Here is a 23,026-nt window from a genome sequence, read left to right as displayed (position 1 = left end):
GCACGTGCATCACCCCAATAACAACATGAAAGTAGCAGAGGACTTTTATTTTGATTCAATTAAAGACATTGCTGCAGGAAAAGGCAAAAAAGTGATGTGAAAAATGCACCAAAAATGAACAAAATCAAGTGTGTCACCTCCCTAATGTTGAAACAAAACTTGCACCTTGCATCACATTATGAAGTTTTATTTTTGAAAAGCATGAACTTTGATTCACAGGGGCTCTGTGAGTAAACTTGGCATCAATACTGGTAGGATAATGTGATTAAATCTTCAGAGAGAAATCTTAAATCTTATCATAGAGTTTCTATTATCACGACATTCATAGAGAGGGAATAAATAAGACTTTGGCTCAGAAAATGTCGACACACACTCTGATAATCTCACACACCCTTGCAGAGCTCAGCAAATTGCATTTTAACTTGCAGTACCCTCACCTCTGAGGAGTTTGGCATGCATGCCATAATCAAAAAGCTTATCAGGAAGAGTTAGATCCGAAGCCGGGCTTTGAAGCCTCTCTGTGCTGCAGGAGGGGGGTTGTGGCACCCTGAGCTTGAGTCCACTGTGATGCCAACAGCCCATCTGCTTATCACTGATAATGTCCCTGTTTAAATAAAGCAAATAAAATGCAACTGAGGCATTTTAATTCAGTCACAAGCCAGGAGGGGGACAGTTTAAATCTTGATTTCATTTACTGTTCGCGGGGTAATCTGAGAGGGTGAGGTTTGAAGCAACTAAAGCCAGGCTGATGGTTCAAAATGCTCTCGACCTGCAGCTGAATATGCAGTCATATATGAGGGAAATTGATTGGGTGGATACATATTACTAACAATCGAAAAATGTCAGTGCTCTCACGGGTAAAAAACGCAGAGAGTTTGGTGCTACAACACTGCCGGCTCTCCTCTCATGCTGGTCTTAACCTGTAGATGCTAATATTTGTGTTGCTTTTGCATGCATTAGGAGAATGTCATGTTGACACTACTACCACTGCAGATCAGTGACGGGCCTGAGCAGTTGGTAAAAGTGTCTCGTCTTCCCTGACCCATGCGGTCCACATTCTTACAAGGTCACCGTCAGGAGAAATTGAATCGGATGGCATTAGAATCCTGTATCGGAGCCAGAATTGAGTGTGAGTGTCTGTGGCCTCGTCTCGTTTGATGACCCGTCCCTCACTCTTCCAAGGCCCTTTTTTCCCCACCGTGGCACAGAAACTAGGATGTGACACTACGGCAGGAAGTGATGACTTGGCATTTCTCCCTGTGTTTGGATTGCAGGCATAACTGCACATGACTGGGCTCAACTATCTGTGACACTCGATCCCTATAACGCAGAGCAGAGTGCCAACACGGCCGAAACGTGTCTGTCAAAATGTACCAACACATTCTAACTCCACATCACTCTGTTAACCTGCCATGAGGGAAACATGTAAATATATGCAGATGTTTTCACAGCGTGCCACGTAGGTTTTGCCTCCAGATTTAGTTGCACATCTCTGCTCGCTCCTTTTTCTCTTTTGATGGAGGTTGAGGTGGTGGTGGAGGATCTAAAGTGGTTAATGTGGAGACCCATACTAATTGAGTCAAAGCTCTCCTCAGGGTCCATCTTAATTGGACTGAGCCTCAGAAATGAGAAATGTATCATTACTCAGAGACAGATAGAGTCTCTCTGCAACCTATCCTGCTCAGCTCCCATTCAGACGGGTGGCAGCTTCACACACCTGCCTGAAATAGTGGCCTGCGACAGTTTAAAGGCAAAGACGAACCTCTACACTGATGCCCAGTGAAAGTTTGGTTGTTTGGGATTGATAGAATGGCGTTCAGACTGGTACAAAGCTACGACACCCTCATGAATTTAGCCAATTTTGTATCTAGAACATGGAATTATTTCTGTTTAGTAATGTGAGTTGCGAGTTAATGTCGACAGATCGCTTAATCTGTCGGATCAACAGTCTAAAACTCAAAAGATATTCCATGAGAAAGCTTTAAATCTTCAGAAAACTGACAATATTTTGCATTTTTTCCTCAATAAATGACCAAAAAATGAATCCATCATGAGAATTATGGGCTGCATGGTGGTGCAGTGGTTAGCATTGTCGCCTCACAGAGAGGATTCCTGCTTTGAATCCACAGTGGGGGGTTGAACCCAGGGTGGGGAGCCCTTTTGTACAGAGTTCTGTGCATGTTCTCCTCCAGGTACTCCGGCTTCCTCCCACAGTCCAAAGACATGCAGGTTAATCGGTGACTCTTGAATTGTCCGTAGGTGTGGATGTGAGTGTGAATGGTTTTCTGTCTCTATGTGTCAGACTCAGCCCTGTGATAGTGTGGTGACCTGTTCAGGGTGTACCCCGCCTCTCGCCCAGTGTCATCTGGGCCTGCGACCCCCAACAGGATAAGCTGTTACAGAAAATGAATTAATGCTTTGATTGACTCTGTTGATTGTTGGAGTTGAAATGTTCTTATCTACTAATTGATTAACAGAAAAATAAATTAGAATCAATTAGTCTTAAAACAAAAATGCTGTATTTTGTGGTTACAGCGTCTAAATTATGAAGATTTGCTCCTTTATCATATGTGATAATAAACCGATTATATATGGGCTTTAGACCTTTGGTCGGACTGGTAGAAAAAGATTTCCACACACTTACATCTCTGCAGTGTTTCACTTTCTTGTTGAGCTTTCGATCTATTCGACCTTCATCAGAGCTGACAACAATGGACAGGCTGGTAAAAGGAACTAATCTCAGTCTAGTCACTAGCTGTATGCAATACACCTGTGTGCAACCCTGGTGGCAGGAGCTCCACCTTCTGGGAGTTGTAGCTTTTTAGGCATAAAAATAGAAGCCATATTTGTCTTGTCAAACACTTGCTGTGTCTCAAATCACATACTTCCGTAAGTACACTACATGTATTATACTATGTGCACTATGTACTTATTGGCGTAGTGCGCGAATTTCGACAGGGTAGTGTTGTCTTGAGCACTTACCAGAAATGACAACCACAAATTAGCTAGCTAGCAAACTAGCATTAGCATTTCCGTTATCGTTCGCAGTACCAAATCATCACAGACTGCTAAATTAACCCAATAAACATATTGCTGGCTTATACCCGACAACAGTATAGTGGTGCTTAGTGCAAAACACATGTATAACTTACATTTGAACAATGCAGTGACGTTCACGGTCACACAGTCCTCGGCCGCCATTTCCAGTCAAAAGTGGTTCCTCCCCTTCCGCTACGTAGCCAAGATGGCGACCATTGAGGGCGACAAGTGTCCATAGTTCCACACTCAACTTCTTGACCGTTTTGAGTGCACCATCCGAGTACTCATAGTGCACTGCATTCTTCCATACTTCTCAGTGTGAACGCACTTATGCACTCAAAATATTAAGTGTAAGTACAGAAGTACGCGATTTGAGACACAGCGATAACCATAATATAACACAAGGGTGGAACATTTAAAATCACAGAGCACCTTATAACAATATCAAATTACAATTCCATCACCTTTGGTCAGACAAAAGAAGACATTAGAAGATTTTCAGTTGGGCTTTGAGAAAGGGTGATGTAAAATTTCAAGTACTTTTATACATGTTATAGGCCCAACCACAGCTGCAACTCACTATTATTTTCATTGTTGATTAATCTGTTAATTATTTTCTTGATTAATTGATTGGTCTATAAAATGTTGATCAAAGCCCACAATGAAAAATATATTCACATTTAGGAAAGTGGTATCAGAGAATTTTTTGTTCTTGAAAAATTACTCAAACCGAATAATCCACAATCAAATTAGTTGGTGATTAATTTACAACTGAAGGATTGATCATAGTAAAGAAAAGTAGATGGGTAAGTTGATAATGAAAATAATCGTTAGTTGCAGGTCAGGTTGAGTGACTACAGATGCACCATGGAGGAATTGTCAGTTAGTGCTTGTAAACAGAATCGTTGGAGAAAGTGAGAACAAACCCAGATTCACTCCACTGGGTGCTTGCTATATTTGCATTTTTCGCCACAGTTGCCCTTTTCGTGGCTTCCTCTTGGTGCTGCTACCTGGTCACTACCTTTGAAGTCCTGCTGTACCCAGGAACACCTTGAACTAGGGCTGCCACTAATGATTATTTTCATTGTCGACTAATCTGTCGATTATTTCTTCGATTAGTCGACTAATCATTTCATCGAAAAATGTGTTAAAATGTTGAAAAATGTCGGTCTGTCTCTCCCAAACCCCAAAATTACATCATCTAATGTCTTGTTTCGTACTCATGCCAAAGGATTTTAGTTCACCGTCAGAGGAGAGTGTGTAAAGCTGCCAATATCTGAACGTAAGAAGCTGCAGTAAGAGTATTTTGGGGTACTTTTATAGTACTTTTCTATGAAAAATGACTCAAACCGATCAGTCGATTACTAAAATAGTCACAGATTATTTTAATAGTCGATTAGTCATCGATTAGTCGACTAATCGTGGCAGCCCTACCTTGAACACAGCACTGCTACACGTCTAGTGGGCCCAAAGTGATGATGAAGAGGGATTACTTTGTATGAGTCTATACGTTGTTTGCTTTCTGGAAAATCCTGCCTAGTGTTCCTTTAATCCAGCAGTACGTCTTCAGTATATACATTACAACTGTACAGTATGCCAGTTTTGTAGGTTAGAGTATTGTAGGAAAGTAATAAGGAAGATATGTAGTGTAAGTACAGTGGTGGGTACACCCAGACCCGGTATCACTGTACTGGAGGCTGCACACCCATAGATCTGAAAGATGATACTGTAGCTGAACACCCATGCAGGCCTCTCTGCTCTGTGTCCCCTCACACTGTTTACCCAGCTGGTTGGCTTCTTCCACAGACCCTGGATCAGTGTGGGACACTTTGAAACAGCCTCAGCTGTCGAAAGGCGACGACCCCGCTGCAGATACCCAGTCAGCACACAATGACAGCCGCTCACGGCGTCAGCTGGAAGGAAAGATGCTTGTGCGACCCAAAGATAAAGCTCTGTCGAGGCTCTGTGTGTGTGTGTGTGTGTGTGTGTGTGCTGCAGGCTTGTTTCTGATAAGTTTCCTCATCAGGGAGGGGTGATCGTTGTGGGGTGCCTGACCCTCGGCTGTAGTGTGAGTTTGTTTTAAGGGTTGTGTGATGGAATTCCGTTTTTAAGAGTGTTGGTTGGTTGTAACAGACGTGTACTTGCAGTTCTTAACTGTCAACAAAGGGAGGCAATGAATAATAGATTGACGGTAAAAGGAGTGTTGCATCAACATCTGTCACTTATGGTCACAGGAAAACATAACTGCCAACCTGCCAAACACGTTGTTCATCCAGATCCTACAGTAGTATGACAGTTATTTGAGACGCGGTCACACCTAGATAATATAAAATCGCTCGTAGGGCTTTAAGTCCCTCAGGCTACATCTCCTATGTCAGATATTGTTTCCTTCTTGTCTTCTTTTTACCACAGAACAGCGATGGAAGGAGAGTATCAACGTGTCTTTTTGCTCCATCTTTTGTTATTCTCCTCTCCTCTCACCTAAGCTACCACCACATTATAGGATTTCAGCCCTTCGGTGCAGCACTGGTGCTAAAACTTGCACTTGGAGGCAGAAAGAGTCTGATAACCACGGCGATGGGCTGTTGCTAGGCAGTAACTATGCAGCAGTCTCTCCATGTGTTTTCTCCTCACAACTGCTTTTAAGCATCTCTATTCCTCCCTCTTTAGCCTGTTAGTCCTTACCAGTACTTGCCTTTATTCCCTCCATCTCTTCGTATGTTCTGCCTCTACATTGTATACTCTTTATTCCTCCCTCCTCCTGTGCTTCCCTCCGTCTCCCTCCCTCGCCTGCTCCCCTTCCTTTGAACCCCCCACACCCCACCCACCGCTTTGTGGTTCAGTGAGTGCAGAATCGTGCAGCTGTAGTTGAGAGCGTCTTCATCTGAGCTAATGAGACTGGATGGTGTCGGCTGATCATTGGTGGCCGCCGGTCATTTGAGAGAGGTCAACAGACACCCTGGGGATTTTAACTGATTTGCTTTTAGCCGTTCATTGTTCTGCATTTTCTGCCAGCTATGTGTACAACCCAGCTCCACGCACTGATTGCTAGGCATTACTCCCAAATGAGCGAGACAATGGCATTGGAGCAACTGGCAGAAATAATAGGGGCATAGAAGGCAAGCTGGGAGCATTTGACTCACTGAATCGCAGTTGTCTGGGATTTCTTTGCTCTGCTACAGCTGAAAGTCATATTTCTGTGCCACTAGCTGTATGGATGTGCAGTAATGATTGTGTATGAGCTCGGTTAGAGAACTGGCCTTGAGAGAATCCTGGTTAATAATACATGTGAATTGTCTTTGAAATAAAACACGTTAATGTTCCGTTCAGAACATCCACCACGCTCTGCCCATTTTCACTGCTCATTTCAACACCACTTAACTTGCTGCTTTGTCTTCAGCATTTGACCTGGGGATATGTCTGTATCTCACCCCGTTGGTCACCTGTCTGTGGTCACCCGCAGATGTCGACTCTCCACAGTCACCAAACTGTCATCCAGCTGCGTGGTGCCAATCCTTGTGTAATCGCCGACTCAGAGGTTCATGTAAATATGCTGATTTGTCATAGTCCCGGAGGAGGGCCGCTTCAGTTTTTTAAAGCCTTGGCTGTGCTGTGATTGCACAACAGGAACTTGTTTGCCTCCCTCTGTCTTTTTCTCTGCTGACATCGATACTGAAACCATGAATGAGTGGCATGCCTGGATCATGTGATGGCTGGGTGGCTCTGGGTAATCCTGGAGCGTTCCATTCTGAACAGGTCACTACAGTAGAGGTTATAAGAGGTTAGAGCCCCCCCAGAGAAAAATGCAAGAACAAACTACACTCTGTATTTCAAGATGAGGCTGAGCTGCTGGACGAAACATCAACAACAATTTGGTGATATTTGTTCCCATAATCCTTATAGTGATCTGGTGAATAAATGAGGCAGCATTGGGGCAGAATTGCACCTGCTATGGCCGCCACGCCCCTGTCTGCTCCTTCCTCTCTGCCGGCACAGACAGCTGGTTGGCATATGTTGCCAAAAAGGCCTCTAATATCCCCCTCCTCTGTGAAATTCATCTTCCCGCTCCTCTCAGGATCAACCACTCTATGAGGATCATTAAATAGTAATGTCAATGTTAGTCCAAGTTGCATGTTCGGGCTAAATTCTCAAGGGGATTGAGTTTCTTCCTGCAAACATGCACAAGAAATGCAAATACTCCACTGGGCTTTACGTTTGCTGCTGCACCTCGCTGCCATCAGTGCTGTGTACAAGGTCTGTTTGTCACAGCGTGTTTGCATTGTTTGCACTCTAGGAATCCCTCCGCGGAGAGTTTCAGGCGGCAAAGAAAGCGAGGAGATGCGGAGTCGACTGTAATAATGTACACCATTTCGACACACAGCAGAGGAGCAGTGAACAAATAGTGAAATAAGAAATGTCAGCTCACGTATACTGTATACATTTTGACTGAGGATAATAATAGAGCTGATTTAATCCCTGATATTAATTTCAAGAGGTTTCTCCAACCTTCCTGGTGGCACTGAAGGCAAATAAACCCCAATGCATCATTTTGACAATTTTGCATTGCTTTTTGATGCTTACAGAGTTGCAGTTTTCAAGACCACATATTTATGTGTGAGTGAGTCATGGCTACATTCAATATCAAGTCTGTTTAGAGATGTACTATTTTGGGTGCCATTGAGCGTAAACACTAATAGTGCTTGCACTGTAGTCTGTGTAAAATAATGTCTGGAATGATTAATAGAGGTAATGCAATTGTTGGAGACTTATATCAATGTTCATATTAGACAAAGTACCAGGAAGCGCATCAGTACGCACCCTTCTCTCATTTCAATGTTATGTGTTTTGAGCAACGATAATCCCCCATAAATCAGACAGAGTTAGCGTAGCGTTTGAGTCAATACATAAAAGTGTCTCATCCTCAAAATATATAGCCTAGCTGTTGCTTTCACTTCCATTTTGTACCCAGCATAAGTTTCTGTGTTTGTCTCTGCAGTGGAGTCTGGTGTGTGACTCAGCATGGAAAGTCCACATCGCCAAGTTTTCTCTGTTGGTGGGATCCATCTTTGGATACCTGACGTTTGGAATCCTTGCTGACTGGTAAGATTTTCAAAGTTCTTGCACAACAGAAAGTTTTTCACATTAAAGGTGGCCAAAAATAATTCTTACCTCGCTCCGTAGGTTCGGCCGCCACCCGGTGCTGATCATATCGGTGCTGTTCATGCTGGTGTTTGGTCTGTCCGTGGCCTTCTCTGTCAACGTCCCCATGTTCAGCACCCTGCGCTTCTTCGAAGGCTTCTGCCTGGCAGGGATCACCCTTTCTCTCTACGTCCTCAGTAAGTGTTAATCTCTAAACTAAAAGCTTTGAGTTTACTCACAGGTTGCCCCACTTTGTTATTGTTGCTGTGCTTGTCCAACTAGCGCAGCACGTATGCAGTTGATTACGCTGATGAAAAGCACTCAAAATGTGGGGTACTTTAATAAAAAAGGTTCTTAGATTTAAAGGGGTGGTTCATATTTTTTTTAAGTGGGGTTGTATGGGTCACTTATCCATAAATAGTGTATGAAAAACAGTAGATGTCAGTCGGCATGCCTCTGGTTTGAAGAAACAGGCTGGAGTCTAACACTGAAGCTAAGCACTCCACTGTGATGAAGGGGGCAACAACAAAACACATTTTAGCCACTTGAAAAAATTTCCCACCTAAAAAAATCAACATCAGTTTAAGCATATGCTATACTGAGTGTATTTTTACTGCTTTACCTTTCTGTCAGACAGTGATTTCCAGCGGGAAATTGAAGCTGTTATTTCGCTCTCCTCAAAGCCAGACTCCATCGAGAAAAACGGTGATTTAACGTCGCTGAACACAGGAGCTGCTGCTCTGCCTCTGCTTAGATCAGTTAGTTAATTTGTGTTATTGTGTGACTTTGGCATGTTAAAGGGTTAGTTCAGATTCACCAAAGTCACACAATAACACAAACAAACTATCTGATCGAAGCAGCTTTAGCTAAGTGGCTTCCTTGTTCAGTGAGCTAGAATTATTCTTTTTCTCAATGGAGTCTGGTTGACGAGAGCGTAAGTGGGGAACTGAAGCTGTTAATGGCTTCCCTTTCGAAACAGGTGATGGATGGAAAGGTGAAGTGGTGAAAATACTCTCAAAATGGCACACACTTTAACTGATATTGTTTTTCTAGGTGGCTAAAATACATTTTGCTGCTGACCCCCATACACAGCAGTATATTGCTTAGCTTCTGTATCGGACTTGGGACGTGCTGACTGATATCCACTGTGTGTAATGCACTGTGCTATGGATAAGTGCCCCATACAACCCTACCTCGAAACAGCGGAACTATCCCTTTTAAACACAAGTATATGAAAGCAGGACTCGCATTTCTAGCTGGCGACCTCTGATTTTGTAGGCGGAAGTAACAACGTTCGCTAGCAGGCTTTTATTTGTAGCTAGCTAATTAATGGGAGTGTGGGAAAAATTGATAGTGTCGCAACATTTCACGTGGCAATATTGTATCGATACACAGACACCAAGTATCAATGTATTTATTATATCAACACAAATTAAACTTTTGGTAGCCTACGAATAAAATCAATTGCTTTTCAGTCCACGAGATGCATTTTGCTGCAATGTTTTTTTTTTTTGGAGTGAGATGAATAGACTAAAAAAAATTTAACTTTTAACGTTATTTCCACCTCTACTAATTAATAACATTAGGAACAGGCAGTCAACATTTTACAAGGCAAAAGACTTTGACAAGAAGAACTAAGGGCCCGTCCCAATACCCCCCCTTGGTCCTACCCCTACATTTGCGCGTTCCCGCGAGGGGTAGTGGTGTCCCAATTCCTTTTTGCGTGTAGGGGTAGGGGGCATAACGAGGGGTAGTGGGTATGAAACTAGCCCTTTGGAGCGAGGGATTTCAGATGCTGACTTGCCAGCGAGGGGTAGATGTCGCCATGCCTACCACCAAGCAAGAGACGGGGAAAAAAGTTCATACATAGCTAACGCTACCCTCATCAGGTTGCTTGTTAGCTAGCTAGCTAGCTAGCTCACACTATCTGATGTCTGTCATCTGTCCTGTTGTGCACAATTGTCAGATTATTCACATTACGATAACATGCCAGCTAGTATAACTATGCTGCCTTGTAATGTTAGCTGGTTAGCTAGCTAGCAGAAGTCCCATGTCGTCTGTCGTTCATCAAATGAAGCATGATGAATGCAGCAAACATGATCGGTAGGATGAGCTCAACTGGAGACTCCATTATAGATGTCGGTTGGAAATGTAGATGGCTTGCAGCTTCCTGTTTAAAATAGTTACGTATGCGTGAACGTAACCGACGCGGTGACGTAGTGAGTAGTGTCCCAATTCCTAGGGAAAGATTTCTACCCCTACCCCTCGTTGCTTCATTTTGAGGGTCAAGGGGTAGTGGGCAAGGGGGGGTATTGGGATTGGGCCTAATTGATATATTTGGCTATCTTAACACTTTTTCAGTTGAGTTATAACTGAGTTGCTGAAGTGTAAACGAGTCAAGACAATAAATATCATTACCCTCAACTCTGAGTTGCCTCTTGGCTCCCACACAGTTAATGTTCCAGTCCTGAATGGACAATCTTCCAACGTCACCTGTAATCCAACAAGAATAATGTAGTTAGCAAAGCTCCTTGACTTCAGAGGTAACTCTGGGCCACTGCTGTAGGTAGCTATCAGTTTGCTGGGCCTGCTAACATTTGCAGGCTACCTTACAACAAACAAGCACATTGTTTATTCTATTCAAATTCACTCCTGTGCTGCAGGTTTTGGAAGGCATGACCTTCCAAACTTATTTATTTACACAGTTAGTTATGGTTGTAGTCTGCTTTTGACAATCACTGTTTGTGGGAGAGGTTTGGCAAACAGTCAGTTGAAATATGAGTACCTATCTGTGTTGACTGTAAACGCTGAATATTTTTGCTTACTCATTTTGCCTGGGGCCATTTAGGGAGCACTTGAAACCTTTTCAATCTAGTTGCAGCTTTGGTTTGAATTTGTAGACAACCTGGCACTAAACACAAGTGCTCAGGAAGAATGGCACAGCAGTAATGTAGCAATAATACTGTACAAAAACGCAGGCTTATTCCACTGAAACCTGACGATTCACCTGTAAGCCGAACTGGTTTGTGTGGGACTTTGGGCTCCGAGGAAGTAGGATTGTTGCACTGCAAGTTGTAAGGAGCAGTTTCTCTGTTGGGTCTGAGTATGCCTGATATTTCAACATCATCACTGAAAAAGAGCTCATGTCAAAATGTTATACCTCCTGAAGGAAAGATGTGTTTACTCTTAATCAAAATCTGGTACAGGATTAAGTCTGGCATACTTGAAATTCTTGTTAAGCCTCATTGCGTCCCACTAAAAGACGAAATACCCATTTAATGTGATGAATTATTGTATCATATTAGTGTTGTGATAATGCTTTACAAAATTAATTTAACCCATACTGCCCGCTGTTAATCCTTAGTATCTGCCCACTGATTCTCTTCTCATTATGACCTGATACGCCTCATCAAAAGCCTATTCTACTTTAACTCTTGTCTCTAGCTGAGGATAGCATCCAGCTGGAAGAAGAGTAATTGTGTTGCAGTGACCTCCCTAACATTTATTAAATTGAACGCCATTGGCGGGATAGATTCTCATTACAGAACAACAACAGGCAGTACTGGCAGCCTTACCCTTGAAGTAACCTCTTTAATTTTCATTTAGTTGTGCCAGCATGTGTCTTTTCCTGAGATTTTAATCCTTGTTACCGCTAATCAATATTCAGATAAATGGCAGGAGGGGCTGGAGGTGCTGTGGTAACTTGTCTTCGATATAGTTTCACCCATCACTGCAGGTCAGGAGGAGAGTAATTTTCTCAGATATGAATCGTCTCTGTTGACGTGACCTGTAAAGGTTTTAAATAATCTGTTCTGCAGGAACGCAGCGTTAGTCCCAAAGAACAGGAGAAAAGGACTTTCTGATAGCGTCCTGATAATTGGCTGTGCAGCTGATGCACACTCTGGTCTCGGCAACGGATCCTTAAAAGCCTCTTTGGCCGCGGTAATTGACCAGTGCAGAGGGAGGTGGCAAAAGTGGAGGGAAGGGAGAGATAAGAGGGAGGGAGCGAGGGCAAGATGATGAAGGAAGGGGCCCTCAGTGTCCTTGTCATTCTAATTTACTCAACACTGTATACCTTGAAAAGCTTCGCCGCGCTCCCAAAATAGACGGACCGTTTAGTCTGCTCCGGGGACAAAGGAAAGAAGGTGGGACAGTGGGAGGCAAAAGGGTGGAGTCAGGCTGTACAGTATGGTGTCCTATCAAATTTGAATGAACTTGACATCTGCTGCCATTGTTTTCACATTAGCCCACAGTTCACGGTTCAGTAAATCAGTGGTTCTCAATCTGGCAGTTGGAACCAATTAAGAGGTGGCGGGGTTCATATTTATTCTACATCTCTACTGTACAAGCTTATATAATATTTTTTGTCAGATCTTTTGCTTTTATCAGGGTTCATATGGATCTGTAAAATGTAAAAATGTCTGGAATCAATCTTTCAAAAGTCTTAAGAAATGGAAAGATGTGGGAAGTAGAATTTTATAAATGTTTTTTTTCTGATGTTACATTGTAAAATCTCAAAATAATTGGTTATATCTATATTTTGAATAGAATTTACCCAATTGTATTGATGTCAAGCAGATCATGATAGCAGAACCAACAACACTTGATAGTTATAGATAGCAGTAAAATTTAGGTTGTGATGTCAGGTGACAGAAATTCAACTTCAGGACAACGCCTAATACCAACGTCAATTTGATATAGAATACTGACAACAGATGACATTGATATTTTGTTGGTTTTAAGAGGTGTCGTTACGTAACCAAAATCTAGGGCTGCCCCCAATGGCGAATTTTCCTAGTCGACCAGTATTCGTCATTTGGCGCCATTAGTCGACTTGTTGCCCGCATGTTAATATTATTGTTAAGTGATATATTTTGGGCGGGGCAACACAATGGTTTGAGTTGAAGGTGTGAGAAAGAATAGTATCAGTAACATTGTTAACACTGTGCTACATTACAGAGAAATACAAAACTGTACTAATGAACCTTCATTAATATAGGCCTATATTTTATCTACAAGTGCACGTCACACACTGAGCGAGCCGCCTGGTAATGACGCTGAGGGCTAATGGGCATGTAGCTACTTCCATGTTTCAGATGATACGTCATGTTTGTAGTCGACCAATGAAGATGAGTTTACATATCACCTTGGGTTCGTCCTTCACCTTCTCAAAATGATCCCACACTTTGGATTTCCTGCCCGACATGTTATTAACTAGCCTGTGGAATAACTGCAGGTACCAGCCCTGGAAATTAGAGGCAGTACACATGCTGTGTCTTTAACCGCCTGGAAACACAAGGTTGGGTGATGGGTGCTACTCTTGTGCCCTTTTTGTGCCAGCTTTCAAGAGTGGTTGGCAGGTTGCGTCTGAGGTTGCTAAGCAGTCTCAATAAGGACTGTATAATCTATTTACCTGAAATCCTGAGTGCAGAGCTGATCTTCTTCCAGGAACTGTTTATAAGTGTGTAGGCCTATCGTCTATGGGACAGGTGTAAAGCTCTGAGTAGTTCTGCACTAACATTATCAACTTTTGTGTATTTATCAGACTGAATATTCACAGCGATTCAAAGCGACTAATGACTGTTCTTGCCAACTAGTGACCTTTCTGGTCGACAACGTTTGGTCGACTAGTAGGGGGCAGCCCTACCAAAATCCAATGTCTTCCAAACGTCTCATTCCAACATCGTTTTGAGCAGAGTACACACATTTAGTAGTAAGGTATGAAGAGCAAAACCTAATGTCTGGAAAACGTGTACACCACATAATATTCTAACGTCATTAGACATTTAAAATATCATCAACCCGATTTGTCCAGCGTCTTTCTGATGTCATATTGACATTTGGTGCCAGCTGGCTCAGTGTATTTTTATGCAAAAAGTTTTTCAAACTGCAGATTGAGAAACACAAAAAGCCAAAAAAAAAGAAAACTCGTGCCAACAAAGGACAGGTATCTCGTACTTCTGCTCTACCCTCATCTCCATCACAGGACATAAAAGTCATGTTTTCACATTTAGGCAAAATTGACCCTGACCTAAGTTACTGATGTTGGTTCATGTCTTTTTTTTTTCTTTAAATTTGATAAAAAGAAATTGGTCTTAAATTTAATTCTAAGTGGCATTAAAAAGTCTTAAAACTAACTTACCTTAAGCTGTAGGAAACCTGGTTTATCTGGTGAAATGTAGAGTAGTATTCAGCTTTATTCTGAGACTGCAAGACCAAAAGAAAGAATAAGATAAGATAAAATTCATTATTCGGTTGAATTGGTGAGATATAAATAGGTATAGCCTCATTTCAATGGTCCACTGCAAAATTGTGCAATCCCTACTTGATGCTGCAGCTCTTAGTTTAAATGTCTGTCTGTATTGTTTCATCTTGTCATGTCAGTTCAGTGTGTCAGCTGTCACAAAAGATAAGATTGATCTGAAGTCTGTTCTGCATAACGGTGCAGTGAACAATGCAACTCGCTGTTATATAAAGTAGAATTAAATAGGCATTTGAAAACATAAATCATGCGCCTCCTTAACGGTTGACTGCCAGAGCAGCTGAGCAGTATTTGACCCTTCTGACTGATAAAGAGGAAAGAGTATTCAAATATATCTGATGCTTTAGCAAGGCCGCACTCCAAATAAACTACATTTGTGTCTAGAGAGGCCAATTATTGTGAGTCAGAGGGAAGATTTATGTTTTTCCCCCTTATCTCTTCCTCCTGGTTACTGTCTTCTCATTATTCTCTGTTGTTTCAACTTGGTTTGTTTTTCCGCATTCTCCCTCAGTCTCTGCTATTTAAGTCTACCTGCCTCCCTATGTTTTTTTTTACATTCTTTGCATTTGCCCCTTCAGTCTGCAAACTCCAAACCAATACAGAGATTGCAAAGTAAATCAAGTGGTCACGAACAATCTGTTGTAATTTTATAGGCATTGTTCTCTTTAATCAGGTTAATGCAACACCTTACCCTCCGCAATCTATTCAATGTTCAAGGAACACGTGTGGTTGCACAATGGCTCCGAACTTTCCAGGGATATCTAAAATAGTAGGTTTAAAGTTTCTGTAGCTTTATAGGTGAGTAACTCTAGAGGTATCTAACCTTGAGCATTTACCAGCATGTCCGGGATTGTGGACTCTGGTTAGATGGCCCGTGTTGATCTGTTTGCATGAAAAGCAAACACAAGTACTTCATGGTTTCTTGCTTCAGGCTGAAACGGGCGATTGTAATTCAGGCTACCAGTTCCTCATTTAACAAGCATAAAACCAGCAGTCAGCCGCAGACCTGTCGTCTCATTAGTTAAATATAATTCCTCCTCGCTGTTGCTGCCGGCTTTCCTATTTCAGTTGGGCACTTATTCATGAAATAATAATCAAACTGATTTCCCCACATAAGCTGTTTTCATTATTTTCTTTTTTTTTTACTAATCAACCATTTGATTCTGTGGAAATTATACTTCTGTGTATGAACAGCTTGCTGATGTACCAGAGTGACCTCAGCTTGAGCAGCACTTAGCTGGGCAGATGTGTGTCTGACAAGAGTTTACATATTTGTATAGGGTTTGTGTTGCTATACCGACGCCCTTATTTCTGATCATGTGTGGCCTCTGTCACATGATATTTACCCTGCAGCCACTCTGTATTGACAAAACTCCACGTGAGCTGCTCCAAGAGGAGGAGCACACTCGTTCAATAACACATTACTGGAGAGAATCAATTTTTTTTTTTTTTTTTTTTATTTCGAGGTGTTCTGCTCAGGGTACTTTTTCTTTTGCATTCCCATGATAGTTTGCCACATGCTAAGAGTTTAGCCAAAGCTAATGTTCACTATAGGCCTGACACTGTGGCAGTCATGTGACATTTTTTTGCACGTAACATTATAAACCACATGACCCTCCTTTGTGGCTCGCTTTGTTTGACTGTGCTTGCAAAGGAAAGTCGGAGCCAAATCCCAGCTTCGGCTGTGTTTGTGCTGGAGACATTACACTAATCCCCCCTTTCTCATCAATCCATGTGCAATTAAGTCTTAGTTCATGAATCTCCAAGGCTGGGCGCCATTGTATGGCTGCAGTTTTAATCTAGAAAATAGCAAAATAACGATTGCAATCCTTGTGTTTGGCTTTAAATACGTATATACATCCTTGTGAATACGTTAATGCAGTAATTAGAAGACAACAGCTTCCTGAACATGACCTGATTGTTCCCTGGAGGTATCAGCGAGGAAATCCATTGAGTTTTCAGGATATGGTGGAGCCTATTTAAGAGTGTAGAGCAGTCTGAATGCGGCTACTACCCATTCTAACTGGATGAAATATTGAAGGCCCACTGAAAGGCCCATGGATGTTTGTCATTCATGCCTATGAAAGTTGCTCAGTGGCGCATTCAGCCAAAAAACCTTTTGGTTTGGTTCTATAGACCGTTGGGTCTATAGAACAAGCACACTAGAGAGTTAAGGTGGCCGCACAGCTAAGTGGCTGAGTGGCTAACTTCTGGTTTAGCCCTCCGCTAACTTGAATAGGGAATAAAATGGTTTAATTGTGCAGCTCCTCTAGACTCTCAAAATATTATCTACCAAATTGGGACTTCTGTGGCTCTGAAGGTAGAGCCACTAATTGGAGCATCATTGGTCTGATCCCCCACATGCCAAAGTATCCTTAAGCAAGATACTGGGGGCGTCAGTAGCGCAGTGGATAGTGCCAGCGCCCCATGTACAGAGGCGATGCCTCGCTGCAGTGGTCGCAGGTTCGACTCCGGCTTGCAACCCTTTGCTGCATGTCAACCCCCGCTCTCTCTCTCTCTCACCCCTTTTCAATCTGTCCTGTCCATTAAAGGCAAAAAGCCCAAAAAAGCCCCAAAAAATAATCTTAAAAAAAAATAAAATAAATAAATAAAAGCAAGATACTGAACCCCAAATTGCTCTTGATGGCTGTTCCATCAGTGTGTAAGTGTGTTAAATACTGAGTAGCTGTATGAAATTGTTTTCAAAGCCTGGTGCTGTTCCTTTGGGGCAGCATCTGCACATGTGTGTGAATGGGTGAATGTGACTCATTGTGTAAAAAGCACTTTGAGGGGTCAGAAGACTAGCAAGGTGCTGTACAAGTGCAGGTCCATTTACCAAATGGATCAAGTCCCTATAGTGAAACAAGTCATTTTGTGGGGGTTGTGACGCTCAAAAAAATATGTCCACTGATTTACAGATGACTCTTTAACAATGTAAATCTGAGGGAAAGAGCATTTTGGAACCCCATGGCATCACGTGACCAACCTGGATGCTGTAATTCCATGTTTGGCTACCTCTGAAACAAAGCTAAGGTACGACCATTTCTAAATGAAAAAGATGTAGAGAAATTGATTCATTCCATCATTTCAAGCTGACTTGACTACTGTAACGCACGTTTTACTGGCTTCCCAAAAAACACCACTGAGAGACTTCAGCTCATTGAAAACCGAGTTACATTGCTAACTTACTTGTTAGCTATTTGCCTCCAAGAACACTGCGATCATCTGCTGTCGGTTTACTGGAGGTTCCCAGAAACAGCCATAAGAAGATCGGGGATGCAGCCTTTGTCAATTACGCCCCAAAGCTATGGAACACACTACGCATAGATATCAGGGAAGCTAGCTCACTGAATAATTTTAAAAGAAAGCTAAAAACTTATCTGTTCACTTTAGCCTTTAGCTCTGACTTTCCTGATACAGATCTGACACCCTGTCTTTTTACGCTTCACACAACTCTTTTAAAATGAGTCAGTTAATCCATGTTTTAAACTGTTTTAAATGTCCTTTTATATTGAATTATTATTATTACTACATTAAACTGGCTTCAAAGCCTGGCGCTGTTCCTGAGGGCTCTGTAGGGCCCAACTTGCCTGTTGTGATGTGACACTTACATAGTAACTGAGACAGAAAAAAGGGGAAAGAGATCGGTGGCTGGGTTGTTCCAGACAAAGTGAGAGACTGACGACTAGCAGCTGATATGAGTAGAGAAAAAGGGTGATGTAAAGACTGAGACAAATGTTGGCTCTTAAGGATGCTTGACTAAGAGGAAAGATGATTACACCACCACCACAAGTGAAAGTGAAGTGTGTCTGTATGTCAACATTAAGCCCTTTCATTAAAATGTAGGCTAATGCATGTTTCCAGTGTATTGATCCATGGTATGTTGGCTCTAAAGCATAACAACAGAATAGCAAAGCTGATAGCGAAAGAAGTCCTCTGATGCAGCGCCGCTATTTATACCCCAGTGCTCCATCAGTGTGTGCTAGCCCTTTTAGCATCACAGTGCCAGGCAGGGCAGGCGAGGCTCATAGAGCCTATAGCTCAGCATCATAGTGCTGCTCACTAATGTGTTTGTACAGTAAACACCCTCACCGCCCCAACCCCCGCGAGCCTCACCTGCTACCCCCCTCTCATACAGACACACACCAGCTAGCTGAGTCATGCTAGCTGGCTGCGCTGGGTGTTTGTGAGAGAGAGTTTTGTGATCGGCGTGAGACGAGGTTATTGTGTTCGGGGGCAGTGGGCCAGAGCTTGCTTTTTGTTTGTGCGGGATATGTCATGCATCCATATCAGCGTTGTGGGGCTGAAATCAGATGCTTTCACAGACATATATTACTGTTTTTCCCTGAAGTATTTATTCACACCAAATATCAGCTTAGCAGCATTATTACAAAGTACACACACTGTGTAACTGTGGAAGAACAGTGTGTCAATGTCAGCTTAGGTGTGTGCACGTGTGCGTGAACATGTGCATGAGCTTAATGGTTTTCATCTCACACCTTTCATCTCCCGACAGCACCGGCTATTAAATGTTAATAGGGGGCAGGATGTTTACTTTGAGAAGTCTTTATAATGGCCTCACGGTAAAGAGCAAATGTCTCTAAACTCATCCTAAGTGGAGTTCGTCCTCACCTTTCTTGCCTGAATCAGAGGAGGCAAGCCTCTACATGTCATGGGTGTGTGTGAGAAGCCTTGTAGAGCGATACAGTAGACAATCAAAGCAGAGTCAGAGAGATGCAGAAAGACGACAGACAGACCACATGATTCCGTCATCGTCTATGGTCATGCATCATGACGAACTTCCCTGTCAGTAACCTTTGACATTCATGCTGCTTGCTCTGTGTATGGTGACAAGGGAACCAGTTGGTTTTTGTGGAGGTTATTCTGGGACAAACTCGCGCTCACGATTTAGCTAAATGCCCAGCTCAAATTCTCATCTTTTATGTATTGATAAGGGATAGTGTATTGTTTGATTCATTTTCTCTTGGTATTTACACAAGAATAGTTTCTGAGAACTAGCCAAGGGATATTTCCCACTGTCTTATGTTTTGGTCTCTCTTCCTGATTTGGTTTCGAGTCTTCTCCATAATTCAACATTTAAATAATACAGAATCAGTTCCAGTTTTAAATGGATTTGGAAAACCTCGTCTGTTGCAACGTGCCATAAAATGTCATTGATGGAACCAACCTTTGCGCTGACATGTCCTTGTTTTCCAAGCTGATTTGTGGCTTTGTATTGAGCACACTGCATACATCATCTCTGTTGTCCCGAGAGGCTTTGATTTTGTTAATAACTCTGGTGGCTGCTTATGGAATCATGGCATATCTGGGAGAGAACACTGAGAAACAAGGAGAGAGAAAAGATGACAAAATAAGCACGAGAGACAAAGAGTGATTGTTAAATGTATCACATTTACCTCTAGCCTTTTGCAAGTGTTATTTCTAAGGGGAAAGAAAGTTGTCTTGTATTTGTTTCAATATGGTAATTGCTGCTGACACACCCAGACACTCAGACTGTGTTGATTGTGTGGTGTTTGCTGTCACTCCTTTTGTACATGAACTGGACTAGTATGAGTAGTGTTCAAGTGCACACATGCATACAGAGGACTACATTTTACCAGAAACACAAAGAACATGTAATATAATGCTGAATGTTACAAGTTATAATTTAACTGTCCTTAGGCTTTTGTATGTAATGGAAAAGGTTACAATCGGCATTCACACCTGGGTCAAAATATTCAGCAGGAGTCACGGGTGTAAATCGGCTCCGGCTCCAATCGGCAGTGATGGAAACACAACACTCAGGTGTAATTTTAGCCCCTTTACTGGCAAGATACAATGATGCACCACCACAAAATACTGTCCGTCTCCGCCTAAGCAGCGCTCAAACACCAAATTCCAGTTCCAAATAAGTCTGCACTGGAAAAAAAGAGGGACAACTGGTTGTTGCTCTGTATATACAAACATAGATCAAAAACCTAGCGTTAGGTGCTTGTGGAGAACAAGAAACAACAGGATCGACAGGAAGGCAATCCACGCACTCCGAAAAAGTATGGAAAAACGAAGAACACATTAAACAAGCTTTTATTTTAGTGGCTAAATCATTAAAAGAGTCTTCACCAGGGCTTCCAAATCATACATAACATCGCAGGTATGACCACACCTATATGGTGGCAGGAACCAGTTGGAGGCCATCACAAGACCTGTGACCTGTGAAGTCTACACAGGATTTGAAAGAGAGACTGAATAATTAAGAGATATATTAAAAGAAGTAAACACCATTTTCACTGCAAGCCGTCATGCTGCTTTCTACTGTTTACTCACCTGTTTTCTGGCCTGTCCATGATGTTCATTAATTTTCTGTAACCGCTTATCCTGTTAGGTGGTTGCTGGAGCCTATCCCAGCTGACATTGGGCGAGAAGCGGGGTACACCCTGGACAGGTCACCAGACTATCACAGGACTGACACATAGAGACAGACAACCATTCACACTCCATTCACACCTACGGACAATTTAGAGTCACCACTTTACCTAACTTGCATGTCTTAAGACTGTGGGAGGAAGCCGGAGTACCCAGAGAAAACCCAGAACATGAACCCAGTTCTGCATGCTCATCTGCTGCAAAGCCATATACATGGCTCTAGTCTACTTGCAATTCGAAAGCCCATTTATGCTCAATGTTAAATACGGATCCAGATACGGACGGAGCCTTCTGTCCGTGCTCCGCGTTCATTTCGTCCGTATTTCTGCACGTTTCCATAAAGCTTACGGATACGGGCCAAACGGAGCAGTACCACCGGGAACCGTGGGGGCAGTGTTGCTGTCACTACCCAATAAGTAGCTCTAGTGAGACACGAAGAAGAAATAACAATGCCGGTTATCAAATGCCCCGGCGGACATCCTAAAGTACTGGAAATGATGCTCTTTTGGCAGTACTAGAGACTTTGTCTTTCATGCAAGAGGTACATTATCAATATCTCCTCCACAGTTGCCATGTTTGTTTTTTAGTTTGTTGTTGTCATAAACTTTTGACTCTGGGCTGCCCCCTGGTGGATATATTGGTTAACATCATCGTACGTAAAGGGAGCATAAATGGGCCTTTAGCGGGTTCATGTACAAGTGTGTTAGTTATTTCCTTAGTTCAGAAAGAACTTCAAAGTTTAAATCATTCATTACAACAGTGACATGCATTTCAGTCTGCCGGTTTGCTCTGCTCATGTGATTCTACAGAACAAATCTAATCTAAGCTTGCAACCCCTCTGGCACAGCCTCTGAAGAAATCAGTGCTCTGCTGTACACAGTCTGAATAAGCACCATACAGTATGTGTATGCATGGATTGTGCAGAGATAGGCTATGGTCATACATGATACGGTATATAAATCATGCGACTATAAAAGGACTTCTGTGCAGTACTCAGCAATACTCCATTTTTAAAAAAATAAAATTCTACTCCTAAGACTGCGTGTGAGTTAAAACGTTCACAAATAGAGCACAGTCAGGGCATTCAAGAGCATTTCCTCTTTTTATTTAGGAGTCATATTCTGTATGCAAAACCAAACATTTGGCAATGTGACAACGCTCATTTACATCCTTTCATCTAAACTGTCCTTCCTCCATGAGATTTAGTGTATATAGTCATGTGTGTTCCCCATAGACATGATGGACAAAGCCACTGTGACATCAACCATTGGTTTGTGGGTTCCCATTTTAAAGCCTTGAGTTGACATTTTGGCTGTTGCTATCTTGGAGTTTCGTAGCCGGAAATGACCCAAGGTGATCATATTTGGGCTGCGTTTTATTAGTCGTTCAACATGCCTTCATTGGCTTCAGCTTGGCGCGTGCCCTTGGGAATAACTGCTGCCATCATAAGGACCTTTCCATTTGTGTGAAAACCTGGGGTACGTTCAATCTCAAAACGTTGTGCAGCGTATTGCTACAGTTTCCAATTTGACATGTGTCTTCAAACTGTGTGCAACAGGCTTTGGGGTATTCTCTTGGGGTTTCCTCTTGATTGATGGGTGTGTCAGAGGTGTTATCCAGTCATTAGCGACATGTATAAATCACTGAACACAGCCCTGAAGTGAACATGGTGGGATTGACCCTCGGAGGGCTGAAAGAGCGAGTCAACAATAGTGGTCACTCCAGAGGTGTGTAGAACCCACAATGCATTGCAATCATGCATTTGATGCAAGAAAATTCAGTCGAGCCATGATGATTTGGGCCTAAAGTGAACAAAGCCAAGTATGTCCCATTTCAGTTCCCCTCTGTTCTCCAAGTGGCCTCCTTGCGACACATGCTGTTGCGTAATACCAAGGGCTAAGGTTAGGAGAATATGGGGAAGTGGAACTAAATAGAGTGTTGGACGAGAGGGTGGAGCTGGGTAGGAGTGAGGAGTGTATCTGATCAATTAGCTGAAGAGTGGACTCTGAGTGTCAGTCAGAGTGGCCAGATCTTTACTTGAAGCCTTAATAAAATGTAAACATGTGAGTTACCCCCTGCACAGTTGTCACAAATGGGAAAATTAGCTATAAAGACCAAAGCCATTTTTGTACCAGGCTGTGAACATGTTTATTTCCCCTGTGA

The 23,026-nt window shown here is 42.5% G+C and overlaps 1 protein-coding gene across 1 annotated transcript in view; it reads left to right on the top strand.

Annotated features, from left to right (window-relative positions):
- Positions 1–23,026, top strand: part of LOC117263627 (solute carrier family 22 member 23-like) — a 57,250-nt gene that overhangs the window by 1,738 nt on the left and 32,486 nt on the right. Inside the window, exons 2-3 of the mRNA XM_033637203.2 lie at positions 8,036–8,139; positions 8,221–8,375. Coding sequence (XP_033493094.2) covers positions 8,036–8,139; positions 8,221–8,375 — 259 coding nt within the window. The remainder of the gene's footprint in view (positions 1–8,035; positions 8,140–8,220; positions 8,376–23,026) is intronic.

This window comes from Epinephelus lanceolatus, chromosome 12, assembly GCF_041903045.1.
Source record: "Epinephelus lanceolatus isolate andai-2023 chromosome 12, ASM4190304v1, whole genome shotgun sequence".
NCBI lineage: Eukaryota > Metazoa > Chordata > Actinopteri > Perciformes > Serranidae > Epinephelus > Epinephelus lanceolatus.
This window is presented reverse-complemented; position numbering and strand designations above follow the sequence as displayed.